This window comes from Macaca fascicularis, chromosome 11 (assembly GCF_037993035.2).
Source record: "Macaca fascicularis isolate 582-1 chromosome 11, T2T-MFA8v1.1".
In the NCBI taxonomy this organism is placed as follows: Eukaryota; Metazoa; Chordata; class Mammalia; order Primates; family Cercopithecidae; genus Macaca; species Macaca fascicularis.
Window position 1 is genome coordinate 107,138,144 of NC_088385.1, and position 21,694 is coordinate 107,159,837.

The window sequence follows — 21,694 nt, forward strand, 5'->3', positions numbered from 1 at the left end:
ACTTGTCACTACATGAAACATTTGAAAAAGAAAGAAAAAAAATGTTACCTCTCCTCTCTGTGGATCCTGAATACGAGTAAATCTTAAATCTCCATGTTCCCAGTGTGCATTTACACTATAGATCCGAAGCTGAGAAAGTTCAAATGAAGCATTGAAGGCTTTTGCTCCAATTCTGATGACTATAGAATTTACAGAAACAGTAATTCCCTCAACTACTTTTTCAGCAAAGCTGTATTCACTGGAAAAAGAAAGTAAAATAAAATACATTAATGACAAAACTAATTTTTAAAAGTTCTATTAATATTTGCACATTGCTGGTCGGGGATGGTGGCTCACACCTGTAATCCTAGCACTTTGGGAGGCTGAGGCAGGCAGATTACTTGAGGCCAGGAGTTCAAGACCAGGCTGGCCAACACAGTGAAACCCCATCTCTACTAAAAAAAAAAAAACACACACACACACAAAATTAGCTGGGCACAGTGGCATATGCCTGTAATCTCAGCTACTTGGGAGACTGAGGCACGAGAATCACCTGAACACAGGAGGTGGAGGTTGCGGTAAGCTGAGATCACAACACTGCATTCCAGCCTGGGTGACAGAGAAAGACTCTTTCTAAAAATATAGATAGATAGATAGATAGATAGATAGACAGACAGACAGATAATATGCACAACACCATATTATTATTATTATTATTTTTCTGAGACAGAGTCTCAACTCTGTCACCTAGACTGGAGTGCAGTGGCATGATCTCAGCTCACTGCAACCTCCACCTCCCAGGTTCAAGCAATTCTTGTGCCTCAGCCTCCAGAGTAGCTGGAATTACAGGCACACACCACCATACCTGGCTAATTTTGTGGATTTTTAGTAGAGATGGGGTTTCACCATATTGGCCCTCAGGTGATCTGCCCACCTTGGCCTCCCACAGTGATGGGATTACAGGCGTGAGCCACCAGGTCCAGCTTATCATTCATTTTTATATTGAAAAAAATAAATGTTTTTTATTAAAACAATAATCTAAGCTGGGCATGGTGGCTCACGCCTGTAATCTCAGCATTTTGGGAGGCCAAGGGAGGAGGATCTCTTGAACCTGGAGTTCGAAACCAGCCTGGGCAATATAGCAAGATCCCTGTCTCCACAAAATATTTTAAAAAGCCACACATAGTAGCTCATGCCTGTAATCCCAGCACTTTGGGAGGCCACTTGAATCTAGGAGTTCAAGACCAGCCTGGGCAACACAGAGAGACCTCATCTCTGTAGAAAATTTAAAAATTAGCTGAGCATGGTAACACTCGCCTATGGTCCCAGATACTCACAAGGCTGCAGTGGGAGGATCTCTTGAGCCCAGGAGGCAGAGGTTGCAGTGAGCTGAGATGGAACCACTGCACCCTAACCTCGGCAACAGAGTGAGACGTTGTTTCAAAATTAATTAACTAATTGATTAATTTATTAGCTGGACATGATGGTGCATGTCTGTGGTCCCAGTTACTTGGGAAGCTGAAGTGGGAGGATCACTTGAGGCTAGGAGGTTGAGGCTGCAGTGAGCTGTGATTGTGCCACTGCAGTCTAGCCTGGGTGACAGAGATTCCATCTCAAAAAAAAAAAAAAAGGAAAACAAACCTCAAACACAACAATCTAGTCTAGTTAGACATAAGTCATAAAAAAAAAAAATGCTATTCTCAGCCAGGCATGGTGGCTCTCACCTGTAATCCTAGCACTGTGGGAGGCCAAGGTAGGTGGATCACTTTAGCCCAGGAGTTGGAGACCAGCCTGACCAACAAGGAGAAATCCCGTCTCTACTAAAAACACAAAAAAGTTAACTGGGCATGGTGGCACGTGCCTGTAGTCCCAGCTACTTCGGAGGCTGAGCTGAGAGGATCACTTCAGTATGGGAGGTGGAGGTTGCAGTGAGCTGAGATGGCACTACTGCACTCCAGCCTGGGCAACAGAGTGAGACCTTGTCTAAAAAAATAAAATAAAAAATAATTTTTTTAAAAAAAACACTCTTCTCACTCTCTAAACCTTTTCTGGTTCTCAGAGCTGCACAATTTTTTTTTTAAATACCCTTCTTAAAATGTAAAAGACTTTTTGGCTGGGCACAGTAGCTCACATCTATAATCCAAGTACTTTGAGAGGCAAAGGGAGGAGGACTGCTTGAGCCCAGGAGTTAAAATCAGCCTGGGCAACAGAGGGAGACCCCCATCTCTACAAAAAATACAAAAAACAAGCCAGGTATGGTGGCTCGCACCTGTAGTCCCAACTACTTGGGAGGCTGAGTTGGGAGGATCGATTGAGCTTGGGAGGTCAAGGCTGCAGTGAGCCAAGATCGTGCCACTGCATTCCAGCCTCGGCAACGGAGTGAGACCCAAAAATACATATTCATATTCCATTTTTTTTTACTCTGAACACCACTCAATGAATATATTCATTCTCTTGATATCCATTCCAGACCTACTAAATCAGAAATTCAAGAAAAGGAGCTTCAGAGACTTTGTAGATTTAATAAGCACTCTAAATGACTGTTACAATCAGGCAAGTATGAAAAATGCTGAAACAGATTAACCACTCTGCCATGTATCAAAATATGAGGATGATTTAAATAGTTTAAATCATCACATGATTACAAAGTCAAAATTATAAAGCTTATGATACTATAAAAACAAGAATTAGGACACTATCGACTATACTAAGCACACAAGGACAAAATGATTCATTTTAGTTCTTTCTGACTCTAGCCAACCTAAAGGCCAACAACTATTCTATGAAACCTGGAATCATAATTGAACCTGTAAAATCTGAAGTTGCTGGATGATGCTACATTACAAAGAAGTTAACATGAAAGCTCTTTTCCCAGTCACTAATATCTGTAGTCCAAATATAAACTGCACATATGATAAACCTGCACATCTGATAAATCTAATGGTGGAATGAATCACCATTAGATTCCCATGGCATGCACTGTAGGTATTCTCATGGCATGCACTAACATAAAGGTGGCTCAACCTTTGTAAAAGAGCAGTGAGTGAGTGTGTGTCTGTGTACACACATGAATGTATTCACCCTCAAGAAAAGTTTTATCAACGGTTTTACATAACACCTAGAATACTACACATGTTCAGAGCTGCCATTTGACGCCACACAAAGAGGCATCAATCACATTAAAAATCTATGTGAACAACTGATGTGAATGCAAAAATAATGCAGAAATCCTGTTGCAGGAAAATCATGTATAGTACTAGATCGAAATTTAACTGAGTGCAAAAAAGCAGACAATAGATTTTTTAAAAATTTTTAATAGCTTCTAACATTTCAAAAAAGCTTTATGAAATGGTCCCCATACTTCTGCTTTATTAGTATCCGATTTTCATCTATCAAAATATAACCTGTGGAAAGCAAAACATCTTAAACTTAATGAATTTTAGAGTCACCCAAAAGGTCTATAATTTAAGGCATCAACTTAACTCTTTTTTTTTTTTGAGACAGAGTCTCTCTCCATCACACAGGCTGGAGTGCAGTGGCATAAGCTCAGCTCACTGCAGCTTTGACCTCCCAGGTTCAAGCAATTCTCCTGCCTTGGCCTCCCCAGTAGCTGGGAATACAGGCGGATACCACCGCGCCCAGCTAATTTTTGTATTTTTCGCAGAGACGGGGTTTCACCATGTTGGTCAAGCTTGTTGCAAACTCCTGACCTCAGGTGATCCGCCCACCTCAGCCTCCCAAAGTGCTGGGATTACAGGCGTGGACCACTGCACCAAGCCCAACTAAATTCTTTTTTTTTTTTCCTTCGAGAGAGTCTTGCCATTGCACGCCAAGGCTCTAGTGCAATGGCACAATCTTGGCTCACTACTACCTCTGCCTCTCAGGTTCAAGCAATTCTCCTGTCTCAGCCTCCCAAGTAACTGGGATTATAGGTGCACAGCGCCATGCCCATAAAGTTTTTTGTATTTTAGTAGAGACAGGGTTTCATCGTTTTGCCCAGGCTGGTCTCAACCTCCTGAGCTCAGGCAATCCACCCACCTCGGCCTCCCAAAGTGATAGGATTACAGGCATGAGTCACCACTCCTGGCCTCCCAACTTAATTCTTAAGAGTCATAAAAGTTCCACTGATGCACACAAAATGATATGCAGAGAAACTGATCAGAGGCTCTCTTATTTATAGAATGCCTAAATTCTTCTGCTTCCATTTTCTGCTGCTGCTCTGCCATTAATCACTATTATTTAATAATAGCAAGGAAAACAAGATGAATAAAGGAAGTTAAAAGTCAAATCTGCAACTTTGCAATGTATATAACTAAAACTGCAAAATGTTTGATGGGAGAGCTGACTGAAATAGAGGCAATTTCAGGTTAAGGCTTTTTTTTTTTTTTTTTTTAATGTACTGTTACTGTCAATAACGGAGTTGACTATAGAAAATAACTCCCTTTGGCAGTCATGCAGATGAACAGAAGTAGCTTACCTTTGTCCTGAAGCAGTTGCAATTGGCGATGGGCCATTAGGGCTTCTTGGTTCTTCACATGTACTCATTTCCATTATTACTTTATCCAGGGACTAATAAAAACATTAAAATGTAAACAATTAGATTCTTTATTTTATGTATATTATTAAAGTATTATGTAAGATTATTTTCTCTTTCATTTTTCCTTAGGAAGAAAGTAAACAGTAAGTGAGCAGAGTCATTTAAGTGTCTCTTTACAGGTCTAAAAAGACAAATGCCAAAAAAACACAAAGCACTCACTCCGTTCTCAAGGCATTTATTATCTAGTGGAAAAACTGTGTGTATTACAGATGTATGGAGTGGGGAGGAATCAAGACATAGCCATTAACTACTGAAATCATCAGATTTCATGAAAACAGAATTTCTACTCCCAGATATATTCATTGATAAAATTATATTTTAATAAATAGGATTGAACTACCCCCAAAAGCTTATTACAATCTAAGATCTGAGCTATGAGACACAAAACTATGGGAAATATAAAATAAGCAGGAAATGTGAAAAAAATAAACACCCCCATAATGGAAAAAGTTCTTTCTCAGGGTGATACTTTTTTCCTTGAAGAAAGATCTAATGTCCTTAATAGTCATCACTAACACAACTCCAGTCATTCTTCATTCTCTATTTCACATATAGCATTTATTATTATTTGAAACTGCCTTGTTTTATTCATGTTCTTGATCATTATATTTTTTAAATGAATGAACGAACAAATGATTGATTTTCTTCAACTTTCCTTAAAAAGCAAAGTATATTAAAGAACATATTTCATAATTTACTAGATCAGTAAAAGGAGAAACAAAGACAGTCTGGATCAAATGTTATTGAAAGAATAATCCCACAGTACATCAACAAAGAGTTAAATGATGCAATAAAATACTATGCCAATTTAGAACATAGTATTCTAGACCTGAAACACTTTAAAGATGCTCCTACTTTAACGTTAAAACTTCTCATTTAAAGGATGAAAAATCTGAGTCCTATCAAAATAAAATGAAAGCTAACTGGTGAAAAATCCAGACTATATGTCCATGAAACAAAAGTTTACTATGAACAGAGTAGCTAGATAATGTATATATAAAAATGTTTATTTCTAAAGAGGCTTCAGAACTCACCAAACAGATGGGATGTGTTTTCAGTTTTGTCCATGGGATCTACAAATGAAAAATGTTTAAGATGTATCGCTAAGAAGAAAATAATGTAAACAGTAATCAATACAGGTGTTATATTCATATAGGACAGACACAACAAATTATACAAAATCACTTTTCTTAAATTACAAAATAAACTGAGCAACTCACTCATACTTTTGAAATCAGATGTACCCATTTTATATAAGAAATTATTACTAGCTGTATCTTCTGTCATCTTTTGATTAGAAATTGTAAGTTCTTTTTTCTTTTTCTTTTCTTTTTTTTTTTTTTTTTGAGACAGTCTCTTTCTGTTGCCCAGACTGGAGTGAGGTGGCGTGATCTCAGCTCACTGCAACCTCCACCTCCTGGGTTCAGGCAATTCTCCTGCCTCAGCCTCCCAGTAGTTGAAATTACAAGCAAGTGCCACCACACCCGGCTAATTTTTGTATTTTTAGTATAGACAGTGTTTTTGATATGGTGGCTAGGCTGGTCTCTAACTCCTGGCCTCAAATGATCCACCCAACTCAGCCTCTTAAAGTGCTGGGATTATAGGCGTGCACCACCACGCCTGGCCAATTTCAGGTTATTTTAAATATCTTTTTTTTTAACAATCCTTAAAACAAATCTTAATATCATAATTTAAACGAAGAGTTCCCAGCAAAACATAATCAGTGTTCTGTCCATTTAACAACCTGTTTAATCCTAGAATTCTGAGCAATCATTTTGTAAATATTCAAGATAAATACAAAAGTTAGGCCATTAATATAAAATGTAGGAAACATCAAATATATAATGTTGAAATATACCCTGTACTAAAAATGTCAAGTTTTGCCTCCAAAAGACTCTTAGATCTAATAAATAAATTCAGTAAGGTTTAGGTTACAAAATCAACGTACACAAATCACTAGCACTGCTACAAACCAACAAAAACCACGCTGATAATCAAATCAGGAACTTAATCCCTTTTACAATAACTACTACTACTACAAAAAAAAAAAGACGTAGGAATATACTTAACCAAGGAGTTGAAAGATCTCCACATGGAGAACTAAAAACACTGTGGAAAGAAATCATAGATGACATAAACAAATGGAAATACATTCCATGCTCGTGGACTGGAAGAATCTATACTGTGAAAATGACCATACTGCCCAAAGCAATCTACAAATTCAATGCAAATCTTCTCAAAGTACCAACATCATTTTTCACAGAATTAGAAAAAACAACCCTAAACTTCATATGGAACCAAAAAAGAACCCAAATAGCCAAAGCAATCCTAAGCAAAAAGAACAAACCTGGAGGCATCACATTACCCAACTTCAAATTATGCAAGTCTATACTAACCAAAACAGCATGGAACAGGTATAAAAATAGGCACATGGACCAATGGGACAAAACAGAGCAAAGTATTCTGTTCCATTGAACAGAATACACAGGCCAATGGAAAACTAAATACATAGGCTAATGGAACAGAATAGAGAAGCAAGAAATAAAGCCAAATACTAACCATCAACTGATCTTTGACAAAGCATACAAAAACACAAACTGGAGAAAGGACACCATATTCAATAAATGGTGCTGGAAAAATTGGATAGCCACATGTAGAAGAATGAAATTGGATCCCTATCTCTTACTGTACACAAAAATTAACTCAAGATAAATGAAAGCTTTAAATCTAAGATCTGAAACCATAAAAATTCTAGAAGAAAACCTAGGAAAAACTCTTCGGAACATTGGCCTAGGCAAAGAATTTATGACCGAGACCCCAAAAGCAAATGCAACAAAAATAAATGACACCTAATTAAACTAAAACACTTCTACACAACAAAAAAATAATCATGAGAGTAAACTGACAACCTACAGATTGTCAATATTCACAAACTATGCATCTGACAAAGAAAATATTCACAAATTATGCATCTGACAAAGGACTAACATTCAAAATCTACAAGGAACTCAAACAAATCAGCAAGAAGAAAACAAATAAGCCTATTAAAAAGTGGGCAAGGACATGAACAGACATTTTGCAAAAGAAGATATACAAATGGCCAACCACATGAAAAAATACTGAAAATCAGTAATCATAAGGGAAATGCAAACTAAAACCACATTGAGACACCACCTTTTCCCAGTCAGAATGGCCATTACTAAAAAGTTGAAAAACAATAGCTGTTGTCACGGAAGTGATGAGAAAGGAATGCTTATACATTGCTGGTAGGAATGTAAGTTAGTACAACCTCAATAGAAAACAATATAGAAATTTCTCAAAGAACTAAAAGTAGATCTACCATTTGATCCAGCAATCCCACTACTGAGTGGGTATCTATCCAAAGGAAGAGAAGTCACTATATCAAAAAGACTCTGGTCCTCATTCCAAACATGATCCTATTAAAAAAAAAAAAAAAGAAAGATACCTAGACACACACGTCTAATGCAACGCTATGCACAACTGCAAAGATATGGAATCAATCTAAGTGCCCATCAACCTACGAGTGGATCAGAAAATGTGGTAAATACCATTGAATACTACTCAGCCATAAAAAAAAAAAAGAACAAAATAATGTCTTTTGTAGTAACTTGAAAAGAACTGGAGGCCATTAAGTGAAGTAACAGGAATTGAAAAACCAAATACCACATGTTCTTTTAAGTGGGAGGTGAGCTATGGGTATGCAAAGGCATACAGAGTAGCATAATGGACTTTGGAGACTCAGAAGGTGGGTAAGGTAGGAGAGGGGTGAGGGATGAAACTACTTCCTGAGTACAACGTACACTACTCAGCTGACAGGTGCACTAAAATCCCAGACTTCGCCACTATACAATTCACTCATGTAAACAAAAACCACTTGTATCTCTAAAGCTATCGAAATAGAAAAAAATTACTAAAAGAAAAGTGTCAAGTCTTTGTAGATATTTAGGTTTCCAAAGGGTAGAACAAAAATTAAAAGTGACCATCAAAGGATATAGGAACTTTTCTATAATCTTTTCTTAGGAGCCCAAATTTTAGTTTTATGGAACAATCAGCATGCAGTATTTCAACTAAGCAGACAACTCTCAAATAAAGCCTCATCTTTAAGACCAATAACCAATAAGTGACACAAATTGACATACGATTAAAGATAAGTAGAAGTCAGTCAGGCATGGTGGCTCATGCTGTAATCCCAGCATGCTGGGAGGCAGAGGCAAGTGGTGGATCACCTGAGGTCAGGAGTTTGAGACCAGCGTGGCCAACAGGATGAAACCCCATCTCTACTAAAAATATGAAAATTAGCCAGGTGTGGTGGCATGTGCCTATAATTCCAGCTACTTGGGAGGCTGAGGCAGGAGAATCGCATGAATCTGGGAGGTAGAGGTTGCAGTGGGCCAAGAGAGTGCCACTGCACTCCAGCCTGGGCAACAAGAGCAAGACTCCATCTCAAAAAAAAAAAAAAAAAAAAAAAAGGGTAAGTAGAATAACAAGTTATAATAATAATAATAGGAATGATACTAACAATAAATAGAAACCCTTAAAATTCTCAAAATGGGCCAGGCACGGTAGCTCACACCTGTAATCCCAGCACTCTGGGAGGCCGAGGTGGGTGGATCACGAGATCAGGAGATTGAGGATCATCTTGGCCAACATGGTGAAATCCCATCTCTACTAAAATACAAAAAAATTAGCCAGACATGGTGGCAGGTGCCTGTAATCCCAGCTACTTGGGAGGCTGAGGCAGGGGAATCGCCTGAACCTGGGAGGCAGAGGTTGCAGTGAGCTGAGATCACGCCACTGCAGTCCAGCCTGGTGACAGAGAAAGATTCTGTCTCAAAAAAAAAAAAAAAAAAAAAAATCTCAAAATGAAAAAGAAACTAATGAAGAAAAGAGATAAAACTGCAAATGTATTAGTTCTCATGTCTTCATTTGAAAAAGTATTTACTCACTACTTTTTAAAAATTTTTTTGAGACAGGGTCTCACTCCATCACCCAAGCTGGAGTGCAGTGGCACAATCATGACTCACTGCAGCCTCACCCTTCTAGACTCAACTGATCATCCTGCTTCAGCTTCCCAAGTAGCTGGGACTACAGACGCATGTGCTACTATGTTGGGCTATTTTTTTTTTTTCCAGTAGAGATGCAGTCTCATTATGTTACCCAGGTTAGTCTCAAACTCCTGGGCTCAAGCAATTTGCCTACCTCAGCCTTTCAAAGTGCTGGGATTACAAGTGTGAGCCACCATGCCCAGCAACTCACTACAAGTTTAGATTGTCCCATTTGACAATAAAACTTAAGAAAAAACTATCTTTGAACATGTACCAAATGGATGTAATTATTAACAAATTAATAATTTAAAAATATTAATGGAATCACATTTAAACAAAAATTAAGACCTATAAAGTAGTTAATATATGCCTTTAAATATAAGGCACAACTTTATGCAAAGGTATCTTTCTTTTGAAATTATATTAATAAAAATGTTTTTACAGAATTATCTAAAATTAAGAACGCTTTTACACTGTTGGTGGGATTGTAAACTAGTTCAACCATTATGGAAAACAGTATGGCGATTCCTCAAGGATCTAGAACTAGATGTACCATATGATCCAGCCATCCCATTACTGGGTATATACCCAAAGGATTATAAATTATGCTGCTATAAAGACACATGCACACGTATGTTTATTGCAGCACTATTCACAATAGCAAAGACTTGGAATCAACCCAAATGTCCATCAGTGACAGATTGGATTAAGAAAATGTGGCACATATACACCATGGAATACTATGCAGCCATCAAAAAGGATGAGTTTGTGTCCTTTGTAGGGACATGGATGCAGCTGGAAACCATCATTCTTAGCAAACTATCACAAGAACAGAAAACCAAACACCGCATGTTCTCACTCATAGGTGGGAACTGAACAATGAGATCACTTGGACTCAGGAAGGGGAACATCACACACCGGGGCCTATCATGGGGAGGGGGGAGGGGGGAGGGATTGCATTGGGAGTTATACCTGATGTAAATGACAAGTTGATGGGTGCAGCACACCAACATGGCACAAGTATACATATGTAACAAACCTGCACGTTATGCACATGTACCCTACAACTTAAAGTATAATAATAATAAATAAATTAAAAAAAAAAAAAAGAGCCAAAATATAGAAAGAAAACATAAAAGTCCTTCTACAAATATCAAGCCACAGATATCAAAGTCTCACCCTGATGGACGCTTTATTACAAAAAACTTTGTTGATAGCAAGCCATGTCGGCAAATCCAACATATTCTGGAGCACTTCTTCATCTAACTCCAAATTCTTCAGTTCACCTTCTCCTTTAAGGGTACTTAGATTTATCTTGTCAGGAGATAAATTTTTGGTAAATCTGAAAGAGAATATACATTGACATTTATTTATGTGTCAGTTAGTACACTCCAGAGTCATTTTTTCAAATATACAGAGCACTAAAAATAGCAGTGCATGCAACCTAATGTCCATCAATGACAAACGGTTAAAGAAAATGTGGTACATATACACGATGGAGTATTATTCAGCCATAAAAAAGAATGAGATCCTGTCATTTGCAACAACATGGATGGAACTGGAGAACATTACAGTTAAGTGAAACAAACCAGGCACAGAAAGACAAACTTTACACACTCTTCCTCATTTGTGGCAGCTAAACATTAAAACAATTGAACTCATGGAGATCTAGAGTAGAAATGATGGTTACCAGAGGCTGGAAAGGGTAGTTGGGGGGAGTGGGGGTGGGAATGGGTAGTGGATACAAAAACACAATTAGGTAGAATGAATACGATACTGATATGGTTTGGCTCTGTGTCCCCACCCAAATCTCATCTCTAATTGTAATCCCCACACGTCAGGGGAAGGATCTGGTGGGAGGTGATTGGATCATGGGGGCAGTTTCTCCTATGCCATTCTCATGATAGTTAGGGAGTGGGTTCTCACAAGATCTCATGATTTAAAAGTGTTTGGCAGTTTCTGTCTCTCTCTCTCTCTCTGCCACCATGTAAGACGTGCTTTGCTTCACCATCACCTTCCACCATGATTGTAAGTTTCCTGAGGCCTCCCCAGCCATGCAGAACTGTGAGTCAATTAAACCTTTCTTCATAAATTACTGTCTCAAGGAATGTCTTCATAGCAGTGTGAAAACGGACTAAGACAGATATAGTATTCAACAGCAAAAAAAGTGACTACAGTCAACAATAATTTATTGTACATTTTAAAGTAATTAACTCTATAACTGGAATGTTTGTAACACAAAGAAATGACAAAGGCAGCCAGACACGGTGGCTCACACCTATAATCCCAGCATTTTGGGAGGCTGAGGAGGGCGGATCACTTGAGGGCAGGAGTTCAAGACCAGCCTGGCCAACATGGTGAAACCTGGTCTCTACTAAAAATACAAAAAAATTAGCTGGACGTGTTGGCGCATGCCTGTAGTCCCAGCTACTCGGGAGGCTGAGGTGGGAGTTTCGCTTCAGTCCAGGAGGTGGAGGATGCAGTGAGCTGAGACTGTGCCACTGCACTCCAGCCTGGGTGACACAGCAAGACCCTGTCTCAGGAAAAAAAGAAAAAAAAGATTGGAAATAATTAACATAACAGTGAGCATTTTCCAAGGGTTTACTGTGTTCCAAGCTCTTGGCATATATACACAACTACTTCATTTAGTTCCCATGATAACCTATTAGGATCTATACTAATTTTACCCTAATTTTTGAATGAGTAAACATAAGGAGAAACTTGAACTTACTTGCCTAATATCACAACTAACAATGATAATAAATTACACATCTACTTTGAAATACATTCATATACATTACTTTATCTTCCAAACAACCCTGAAAAATAAAAAATTACTATGTCCAACAAATACGTTTTCAAAAGTGAAATTGCTGAAAAAACTAAACTACTGGCTAACAAGAGTTAGTCTTTACTTTTTTTGGAAATTAAATATACAGCAATAGTATGTACTGGGTTATTTACATGCCCTACTTGTCAACAAGAATACCAATCAATAAACTCATGTTTCTCCAGTGACTCCAAACCAGAATTTTTGAGCCAGATTCTATGTGAATTCATATCTTCTCACAGGATGTCAACTGAGAAATACAACAATCATTTAACACATGTGTTTGACCAATGATGCTGAGCTGTATTACACTTGCTTCTGATCATGCCTGATTCAATACCATGACACTTTCTCATAGGCTGCCACTCCTAGCCATAGATAACAAGCAAACAAAAACCCTGCCACTTCCCTGAGGCAGAATATTAGAGCCAGAAGACAACACTCAGTAAGTATGTATTGAGAATTCATTATGCAGACACACATACTGGGAAGCAGTACACTTGAGGTCCCTACCCTTGTGGAGTTTTCAGTTTAGTTGGTGAGACAGATCAAATGGCACAACTAAGACAGAATATAGCAGGGGTTCTAATCCAGAGCTTCTCTGAAACAGGAACTTTTAAAGGAAGAGAAGTTGTTAACTAGGCAAGGACGAAAACGGGGTAGGGAAAGAAAGTATTCCAAGCAGAGGAATAAAATGCATAAAGGTTCTAAGACGGGAGGGAACATGATATAAAGCGGAATTGAAAAATATATCAGAAATACTGTAATCTATAATACTTATAGGGAAGGAAGGATGGACAACAGACTAATTTGAATAACTTAAAAAAGGCCGGGCGCGGTGGCTCAAGTCTGTAATCCCAGCACTTTGGGAGGCCGAGGCGGGTGGATCACGAGGTCAGGAGATCGAGACTATCCTGGCTAACATGGTGAAACCCCGTCTCTACTAAAAATACAAAAAAAAACTAGCCGGGCGTGGTGGCGGGCGCCTGTAGTCTCAGCTACTTGGGAGGCTGAGGCGGGAGAATGGCGTGAACCCGGGAGGCGGAGCTTGCAGTGAGCAGAGATCACGCCACTGCACTCCAGCCTGGGAGACACAGCGAGACTCCGTCTCAAAAAAAAAAAAAAAAAAAAAAAACTTAAAAATAGAACATTTGACTATATATTCTAACATCTGACTATATATCCTTAGTCTTGGGCATGGAGGAATATGGGCATGGAGGTGAAACATGGTTAGCGAAGAAATCAGGCAATACCTTGATTGGGTATGTACAAGAATGTTCATTTCAAGGATACTTACAAGAAAAAAAAAGTGAAAACAATCTAAATGTCCCAAGAAGGATAACCCATCTAATCATAATACTCCATATTATTAATACATACTTATCAAGTAATATATGTTGCCAATCATATAAAGAAATGCTTATAATGTTTGGTGAAAATTCAAGTCACAAAATTATGTGCTATAATTTCTAGTATGTAAAAAATGCATCATAAAATCCCATGACTACCTATGGCTGGTGGAGTTTTAGATTTTTTTGTTTTTGTGTTTGAGACAGGGTCTCTCTCTGTTGTCCAGGGTGGAGTGCAGTGGTGTGATCATGGCGCATTGCAGCCACAACCTCCTGGACTCAGGTGATACTCCCACCGCAGCTTTCCAAGTAGTTGGGACCACCACACCCAGCTAATCTGTTTATTTATTTTATTTATTTTGAGACAGGGTCTCACCCTGTTGCCCAGGCTAGAGTGCAGTGGTTTGATTTTGGCTCACTGCAACCTCCACCTTTGAAGCAGTTGGGACCATGGGCACATGCCACCACACTCAGCTAGTTCTTTTTTTTTTTTTTTTTTTTTTTGTGAGACAGTCTTGCTCTGCCACCCAGGCTGGAGTGCAGTGGCACGATCTCGGCTCACTGCAACCTCTGCCTTCTGGATTCAAGCGATTCTCCTGCCTCAACCTCCTGAGAAGCTGGGACGACAGGCACATACTACCATGCCTGACTAATTTTTGTATTTTTAGTAGAGACAGGGTTTCACCATGTTGGTCAGGCTGGTCTCTAACTCCTGACCTCGTGGTCCATCCACCTTGGCCTCCCAAAGTGCTGGGATTACAGGCGTGAGCCACCGTGCCCAGCCCCAGCTAGTTATTTTTTAAAGACAGGGACTCACTATGTTGCTCAGGCTGATATCGAATCCCTGGGCTCAAGCGATACCTCCTGCCTCAGCCTCCCAAAGTGCCGGGATTACAGGTGTGAACCACCACACCCAGCCTAGATTTACTTCTCCTTATTTATACTTTTCTGTATAAGTATTCTATAACAAGCGTGTATCACTTTTATAAAGACAAAAGTTCAAGAGAAACCAAAAAAGACTGGCCTGCCAATAGCAAAAGTGAAAAATGAGGAGGATTAAAATATATGTAATTTAGCCAGGAGCAGGGGCTCATGCCTGAAATCTCAGCAGTTTGAGAGGCCAAGGCGAGAGGATCACTTGAGCCCAAGAGTTTGAGACCAGCCTGGGCTGGTCTGTATATTAGTGAGCCACTATATTAGTGAGACCCTGTGTCTACAAAAAATTTTAAAAAGAATTAGTCAGGCATAGTGGAACACTCCTGTAGCCCCCGTTACTCAGGGGACTGAGCTTGGAGGATCGCTTGAGCCTGGCAGGTCAAGGCTGCAGTGATCCATAACTGTGCCACTGCACTCCAGGCCTGAGTGACAAAGCCTTTGTCTCAAAGACAAAACAAAAAACAAAAATAATAGCTAACAACTCAATAAAAATTTCCAAGCAAATGAAAAAAATAGACTTGATTTAGATTATACATTTTACAGTCAATACACCATCATCAGGGTCTAAATTATGTGCACTGTACTAAGTAAACATTTAAGGGCAAAACAAAACAAAACAAAAGGTCCATATAATCAAAGATTTATAATTTGGTTAAGGGAAGAGAGAATAAATGCACAAAAAGTCAAGAATCTCAGGAGACTGAGGAAGGAGAATTGCCTGGACCCGGGAGGCGGAGGTTGCAGTGAGCTGACATTGCACCACTGCACTCCAGCTTGGTGACAGAGCGAGACTCCATCTCGGAAAGAAAAAAAAAAAAGAATCTCAGCTTGCTAGGCACACATGAGCTCATGCCTGTAATCCCCAGAACAGAACTTTGGGAGGCTGAGGCAAGTGGATTGCTTGAGCCCAGGAGTTCAAGACCAGCCTGGGTAACATGATAAAACCCCATCTTTACTAAAAATACAAAACTTAGCCAGCCATGGTGACACGCTTCTGTAGTCCCAGCTACCCATGAGGCTGGGGTGGGAGGATCACCTGAGCCCAGGAGGTCAAGCCTGCAGTGAACCACGATAGTGCCACTGCATTCCAGCCTGGATGACAGAGTAAGACCCTGTCACACACACAAAAAGAATCTCATCTCACTGCCGGGCGCGGTGGCTCACGCCTGTAATACCAGGACTTTGGGAGGCCGAAGTGGTTGGATCACTTGAGGTCAGGAGTTCGAGACCAGCTTGGCCAACATGGTGAAACCTGTCTCTACTAAAAATACAGAAAAATTAGCCGGGTGTGGATCCCAGCTACTCTGGAGGCTGAGACAGGAGAATCGCTTGAACCCAGAGGGCAGAGGTTGCAGTGAGCTGAGATTGCACCACTGCACTCCAGCCTGGGAGAGAGAGAGACTCTGTCTCAAAAAATAAAAAAATAAAAAAGTATCATCTCAACAAGAGGTAAAATGCTACCTACTGCTTACTATTTAAACTATATCTCAGATTCCTCATCTGTAACATGGGGATAATAGTACCTGCCTCACAGAGTTGTTTTAAGGATTAACCCAAAACATGTAAAATGCTAGTTATGATCCCCAATATGAGTAATAACTCAGTAAGTGTTCACAATTATTAAGACTAAGATACAGGCCAGGCAGTTTGGCTCAGGCTTCTAATCCCAGCACTTTGGGAGGCCAAGGTAGGAAGATAACTTGAGGCCAGAGTTTGACACTAGTCTGGGCAACATAGCGACACCATGTCTCAGAAAAAAAAAAGAAAAAAACAATTCCCATTATTCAATATTTCATGGTATAACATGAAAAACTAGATGTTACACGGAATTTAGCAATGCACGTTAGATTGTTTAATTAATAAATTTAAAAAGTAGATACTCTTAATCTGCAGGTATTAGATAGGCTTCAAGGAGTCTACAGTATTTTATCAGACTTTCAAAGGGGGTTTTGGACACAAAATACGCTAAGAACCACTGCCTTAAAGAAAATGATTAATTTTAGTCACCTAGAAAATAAATTATTTCAACACTATAATTCAATATTTAATGGTTATAATTCAATTATTTAGCTTGTTATTAATAAATACCTCTTGGAGTGGCTACCCAGCTAACAGTAATTCATTCTTCTGGGAAAAACTGTATACACAGAGGAAAGATGCACATCTAAGATATTTTTTAACATACTTCCTTGGTTATAGCGATTTATTTACAGGTTGACATGGCATCTAGGCTATTCAATCATATTCTTTCCTCCAGAAATTTGAAACAAATAGACCACTTTGGGATCAAACTTATAAATTAATAACGAACAGTGACTGAGAAACACATAGCCACAATGTTTTAGAACTGAAAGGTACTGAAAAGATTCTTCTCCATTATTTTCCATTCTCGACAACTGAGCCCAACTCACATCCTTAATATGAACCAGTAATTGAAATCACTAGCTAGTATCTCAAGACTATGTGTCCCTACAAGGATGAAATTCTCATTATCATATGAAGAGTTTTTATAAGAACCAATATCTTTAAGCAAGCAAATTAATTTAACAGCTTCCGTTTGATTTTATTCAAAACAATACTTTCAGATGGGAAAATACCTTAAAACCACATTTTAAAGTCATACAAGAGAAGATGTTTTCAGAAAAACTTCCCCAAATCTGACAGACTGCCAAGTACTTTGGCTAGGATCACAAAGTTATTATCTGTAACTAATTAAATCCATTCATAGCCCATGGACCTCATCATGCAACCATAAAGATCCCTTCAATCAAAACTAAGAAACAGATCAAGGTTTTTCTTGTTTATTATTATTATTATTATTATTTTATTATTATACTTTAAGTTCTAGGGTACATGGGCACAACGTGCAGGTTTGTTATATATGTATACTTGTGCCATGTTGGTGTGCTGCACCCATCAACTCGTCAGCACCCATCAACTCGTCATTTATATCAGGTATAACTCCCATTGGTATCCCTCCCCACTACCCCCTCCCCATAATAGGCCCCGGTGTGTGATGTTCCCCTTCCAGAGTCCAAGTGATCTCATTGATCAATTCCCACCTAGGAGTGAGAACACGTGGTGTTTGGTTTTCTGTTCTTGCGATAGTTTGCTGAGAATGATGGTTTCCAGCTGTATCCATGTCCCTACAGAGGACAAGAACACATCCTTTTTTATGGCTTCATAGTATTCCATGGTGTATATGTGCCACATTTTCTTAATCCAGTCTGTCACTGATGGACATTTGGGTTGATTCCAAGTCTTTGCTATTGTGAATAGTGCCGCAATAAACATACGTGTACGTGTGTCTTTATAGCAGCATGATTTATAATCCTTTGGGTATATACCCAGTAATGGGATGGCTGGATCATATGGTACTTCTAGTTCTAGATCCTTGAGGAATCGCCATACTGTTTTCCACAATAGTTGAACCAGTTTACAATCCCACCAACAGGGTAAAAGTGTTTCTATTTCTCCACATCCTCTCCAGCACCTGTTGTTTCCTGACTTTTTAATGATTGCCATTCTAACTGGTGTGAGATGGTATCTCATTGTGGTTTTGATTTGCATTTCTCTGATGGCCAGTGATGACAAGCATTTTTTCATGTATCTGTTGGCTGTATGCATGTCTTCTTTTGAGAAATGTCTGTTCATATCCTTTGCCCACTTTTTGATGGCATTGTTTGTTTTTTTCTTGTAAATTTGTTTGAGTTCTTTGTAGGTTCTGGATATTAGCCCTTTGTCAGATAAGTAGATTGCAAAAAGTTTCTCCCATTCTGTAGGTTGCCTGTTCACTCTGATGGTAGTTTCTTTTGCTGTGCAGAAGCTCTTTAGTTTAATTAGATCCCATTTGTTAATTTTGGCTTTTGTTGCCATTGCTTTTGGTGTTTTAGACATGAAGTCCTTGCCCATGCCTATGTCCTGAAGGGTACTACCTAGGTTTTCTTCTAGGGTTTTTATGGTTTTAGGTCTAACATTTAAGTCTCTAATCCATCTTGAATTAATTTTCGTATAAGGAGTAAGGAAAGGATCCAGTTTCAGCTTTCTACTTATGGCTAGCCAATTTTCCCAGCACCATTTATTAAATAGGGAATCCTTTCCCCATTTCTTGTTTTTGTCAGGTTTGTCAAAAGATCAGATGGCTGTAGATGTGTGGTATTATTTCTGAGGGCTCTGTTCTGTTCCATTTGTCTATATCTCTGTTTTGGTACCAGTACCATGCTGTTTTGGTTACTGTAGCCTTGTAGTATAGTTTGAAGTCAGGTAGCGTGATGCCTCCAGCTTTGTTCTTTTGGCTTAGGAATGTCTTGGCAATGCAGGCTCTTTTTTGGTTCCACATGAACTTTAAAGCAGTTTTTTCCAATTCTGTGAAGAAAGTCATTGGTAGCTTGATGGGAATGGCATTGAATCTATAAATTACCTTGGGCAGTATGGCCATTTTCACGATATTGAGTCTTTCTATCCATCCACATGGTGTGTTCTTCCATTTGTTTGTGTCGTCTTTTATTTCACTGGGCAGTGGTTTGTAGTTCTCCTTGAAGAGGTCCTTTACATCCCTTGTAAGTTGGATTCCTAGGTATTTTATTCTCTTTGAAGCAATTGTGAATGGAAGTTCATTCATGATTTGGCTCTCTGTTTGTCTGTTACTGGTGTATAAGAATGCCTGTGATTTTTGCACATTAATTTTGTATCCTGAGACTTTGCTGAAGTTGCTTATCAGCTTAAGGAGATTTTGGGCTGAGATGATGGGGTTTTCTAAATATATAATCATGTCACCTGCAAACAGAGACAATTTGACTTCTTCTTTTCCTGACTGAATACCCTCTATTTCTTTCTCTTCCTGATTGCCATCGCCAGAACTTCCAACACTATGTTGAATAGCAGTGGTGAGAGAGGGCGTCCCTGTCTTGTGCCAGTTTTCAAAGGGAATGCTTCCAGTTTTTGCTCATTCAGTATGATATTGGCTGTGGGTTTGTCATAAATAGCTCTTATTATTTTGAGATATGTTCCATCAATACCGAATTTATTGAGAGTTTTTAGCATGAAGGGCTGTTGAATTTTGTCAAAGGCCTTTTCTGTATCTATTGAGATAATCATGTGGTTTTTGTCTTTGGTTCTGTTTATATGCTGGATTATGTTTATTGATTTGCGTATGTTGAACCAGCCTTGCATCCCAGGGATGAAGCCCACTTGATCATGGTGGATAAGCTTTTTGATGTGCTGCTGGATCTGGTTTGCCAGTATTTTATTGAGGATTTTTGCATCGATGTTCATCAGGGATATTGGTCTAAAATTCTCCTTTTTTGTTGTATCTCTGCCAGGCTTTGGTATCAGGATGATGTTGGCCTCATAAAATGAGTTAGGGAGGATTCCCTCTTTTTCTATTGATTGGAATAGTTTCAGAAGGAATGGTACCAGCTTCTCCTTGTACCTCCGGTAGAATTCAGCTGTGAATCCGTCTGGTCCTGGACTTTTTTTGGTTGGTAGGCTATTAATTATTGCCTCAATTTCAGAGCCTGCTATTGGTCTATTGAGGGATTCAACTTCTTCCTGGTTTAGTCTTGGGAGAGTGTAAGTGTCCAGGAAATTATCCATTTCTTCTAGGTTTTCTAATTTATTTGCGTAGAGGTGTTTATAGTATTCTCTGATGGTAGTTTGTATTTCTGTGGGGTCCGTGGTGATATCCCCTTTATCATTTTTTATTGCGTCTATTTGATTCTTCTCTTTTCTTCTTTATTAGTCTTGCTAGCGGTCTATCAATTTTGTTGATCTTTTCAAAAAACCAGCTCCGGGATTCACTGATTTTTTGGAGGGTTTTTTGTGTCTCTATCTCCTTCAGTTCTGCTCTGATCTTAGTTATTTCTTGCCTTCTGCAAGCTTTTGAATGTGTTTGCTCTTGCTTCTCTACTTCTTTTAATTGTGATGGTAGGGGGTCAATTTTAGATCTTTCCAGCTTTCACTTGTCGGCATTTAGTGCTATAAATTTCCCTCTACAAACTGCTTTAAATGTGTCCCAGAGATTCTGGGTCCCATGCCACAGAGCCTCCCTCATTGCTAGCACAGCATTCTGAGATCTAACTGCAAGGCGGCAGTGAGGCTGGGGGAGGGGCGCCCGCCATTGCTGAGGTTTAAGTAGGTAAACAAAGCCTCCGGGAAGCTGGAACTGGGTGGAGCTCACCGCAGCTCAAGGAGGCCTGCCTGTTCCTGTAGACTCCACCTCTGGGTACAGTCTGACAGCTTTGAAGAGAGCAGTGGATCTCCCAGCACGGAGGTTGAGATCTGAGAATGGACAGACTGCCTGCTTAAGTGGGTCTCTGACCCGAGTAGCCTAACTGGGAGACATCCCCCCACTAGGTGCAGACCGACACCTCACACCTCACACAGCGGGGTACACCCCTGAGACGAAGCTTCCAGAGCAAGAATCAGACAGCAGCACTCGCTGTTCAGCAATATTCTATCTTCTGCAGCCTCTGCTGCTGATACCCAGGCAAACAGGGTCTGGAGTGGACCTCAAGCAATCTCCAACAGACCTACAGCTGAGGGTCCTGAATGTTAGAAGGACAACTAACAACCAGAAAGGACACCCACACCAAAACCCCATCAGTACGTCACCAGCATCGAAGACCAAAGGCAGATAAAACCAGAAAGATGGGGAAAAAGGGCAGAAAAGCTGGAAATTCAAAAAATCAGAGCACATCTCCCCCTCCAAAGGAATGCAGCTCATCACCAGCAACGGATCAAAGCTGGACGGAGAATGACTTTGACGAGATGAGAGAAGGCTTCAGTCAATCAAACTTCTCAGAGCTAAAGGAGGAACTACGTACCCAGCACAAAGAAACTAAAAATCCTGAAAAAAGAATGGAAGAATGGATATCTAGAATAATCAATGCAGAGAAGGCCATAAATGAACTGACAGAGATAAACACCATGACACGAG

General features: G+C 39.4%; 1 protein-coding gene across 2 annotated transcripts in view; it reads right to left on the bottom strand.

The window, feature by feature from the left end:
* BLTP3B (bridge-like lipid transfer protein family member 3B) overlaps window positions 1-21,694 on the bottom strand; it is a 112,818-nt gene that overhangs the window by 62,402 nt on the left and 28,722 nt on the right. For both annotated transcript variants that reach the window (XM_005571975.5, XM_005571976.5), the window contains 4 exons: window positions 10,822-10,984; window positions 5,611-5,649; window positions 4,457-4,548; window positions 49-238 (listed from right to left, as the gene is read on the bottom strand). In XM_005571975.5, the coding sequence (XP_005572032.3) occupies window positions 49-238; window positions 4,457-4,548; window positions 5,611-5,649; window positions 10,822-10,984 (484 nt within the window). The remainder of the gene's footprint in view (window positions 1-48; window positions 239-4,456; window positions 4,549-5,610; window positions 5,650-10,821; window positions 10,985-21,694) is intronic.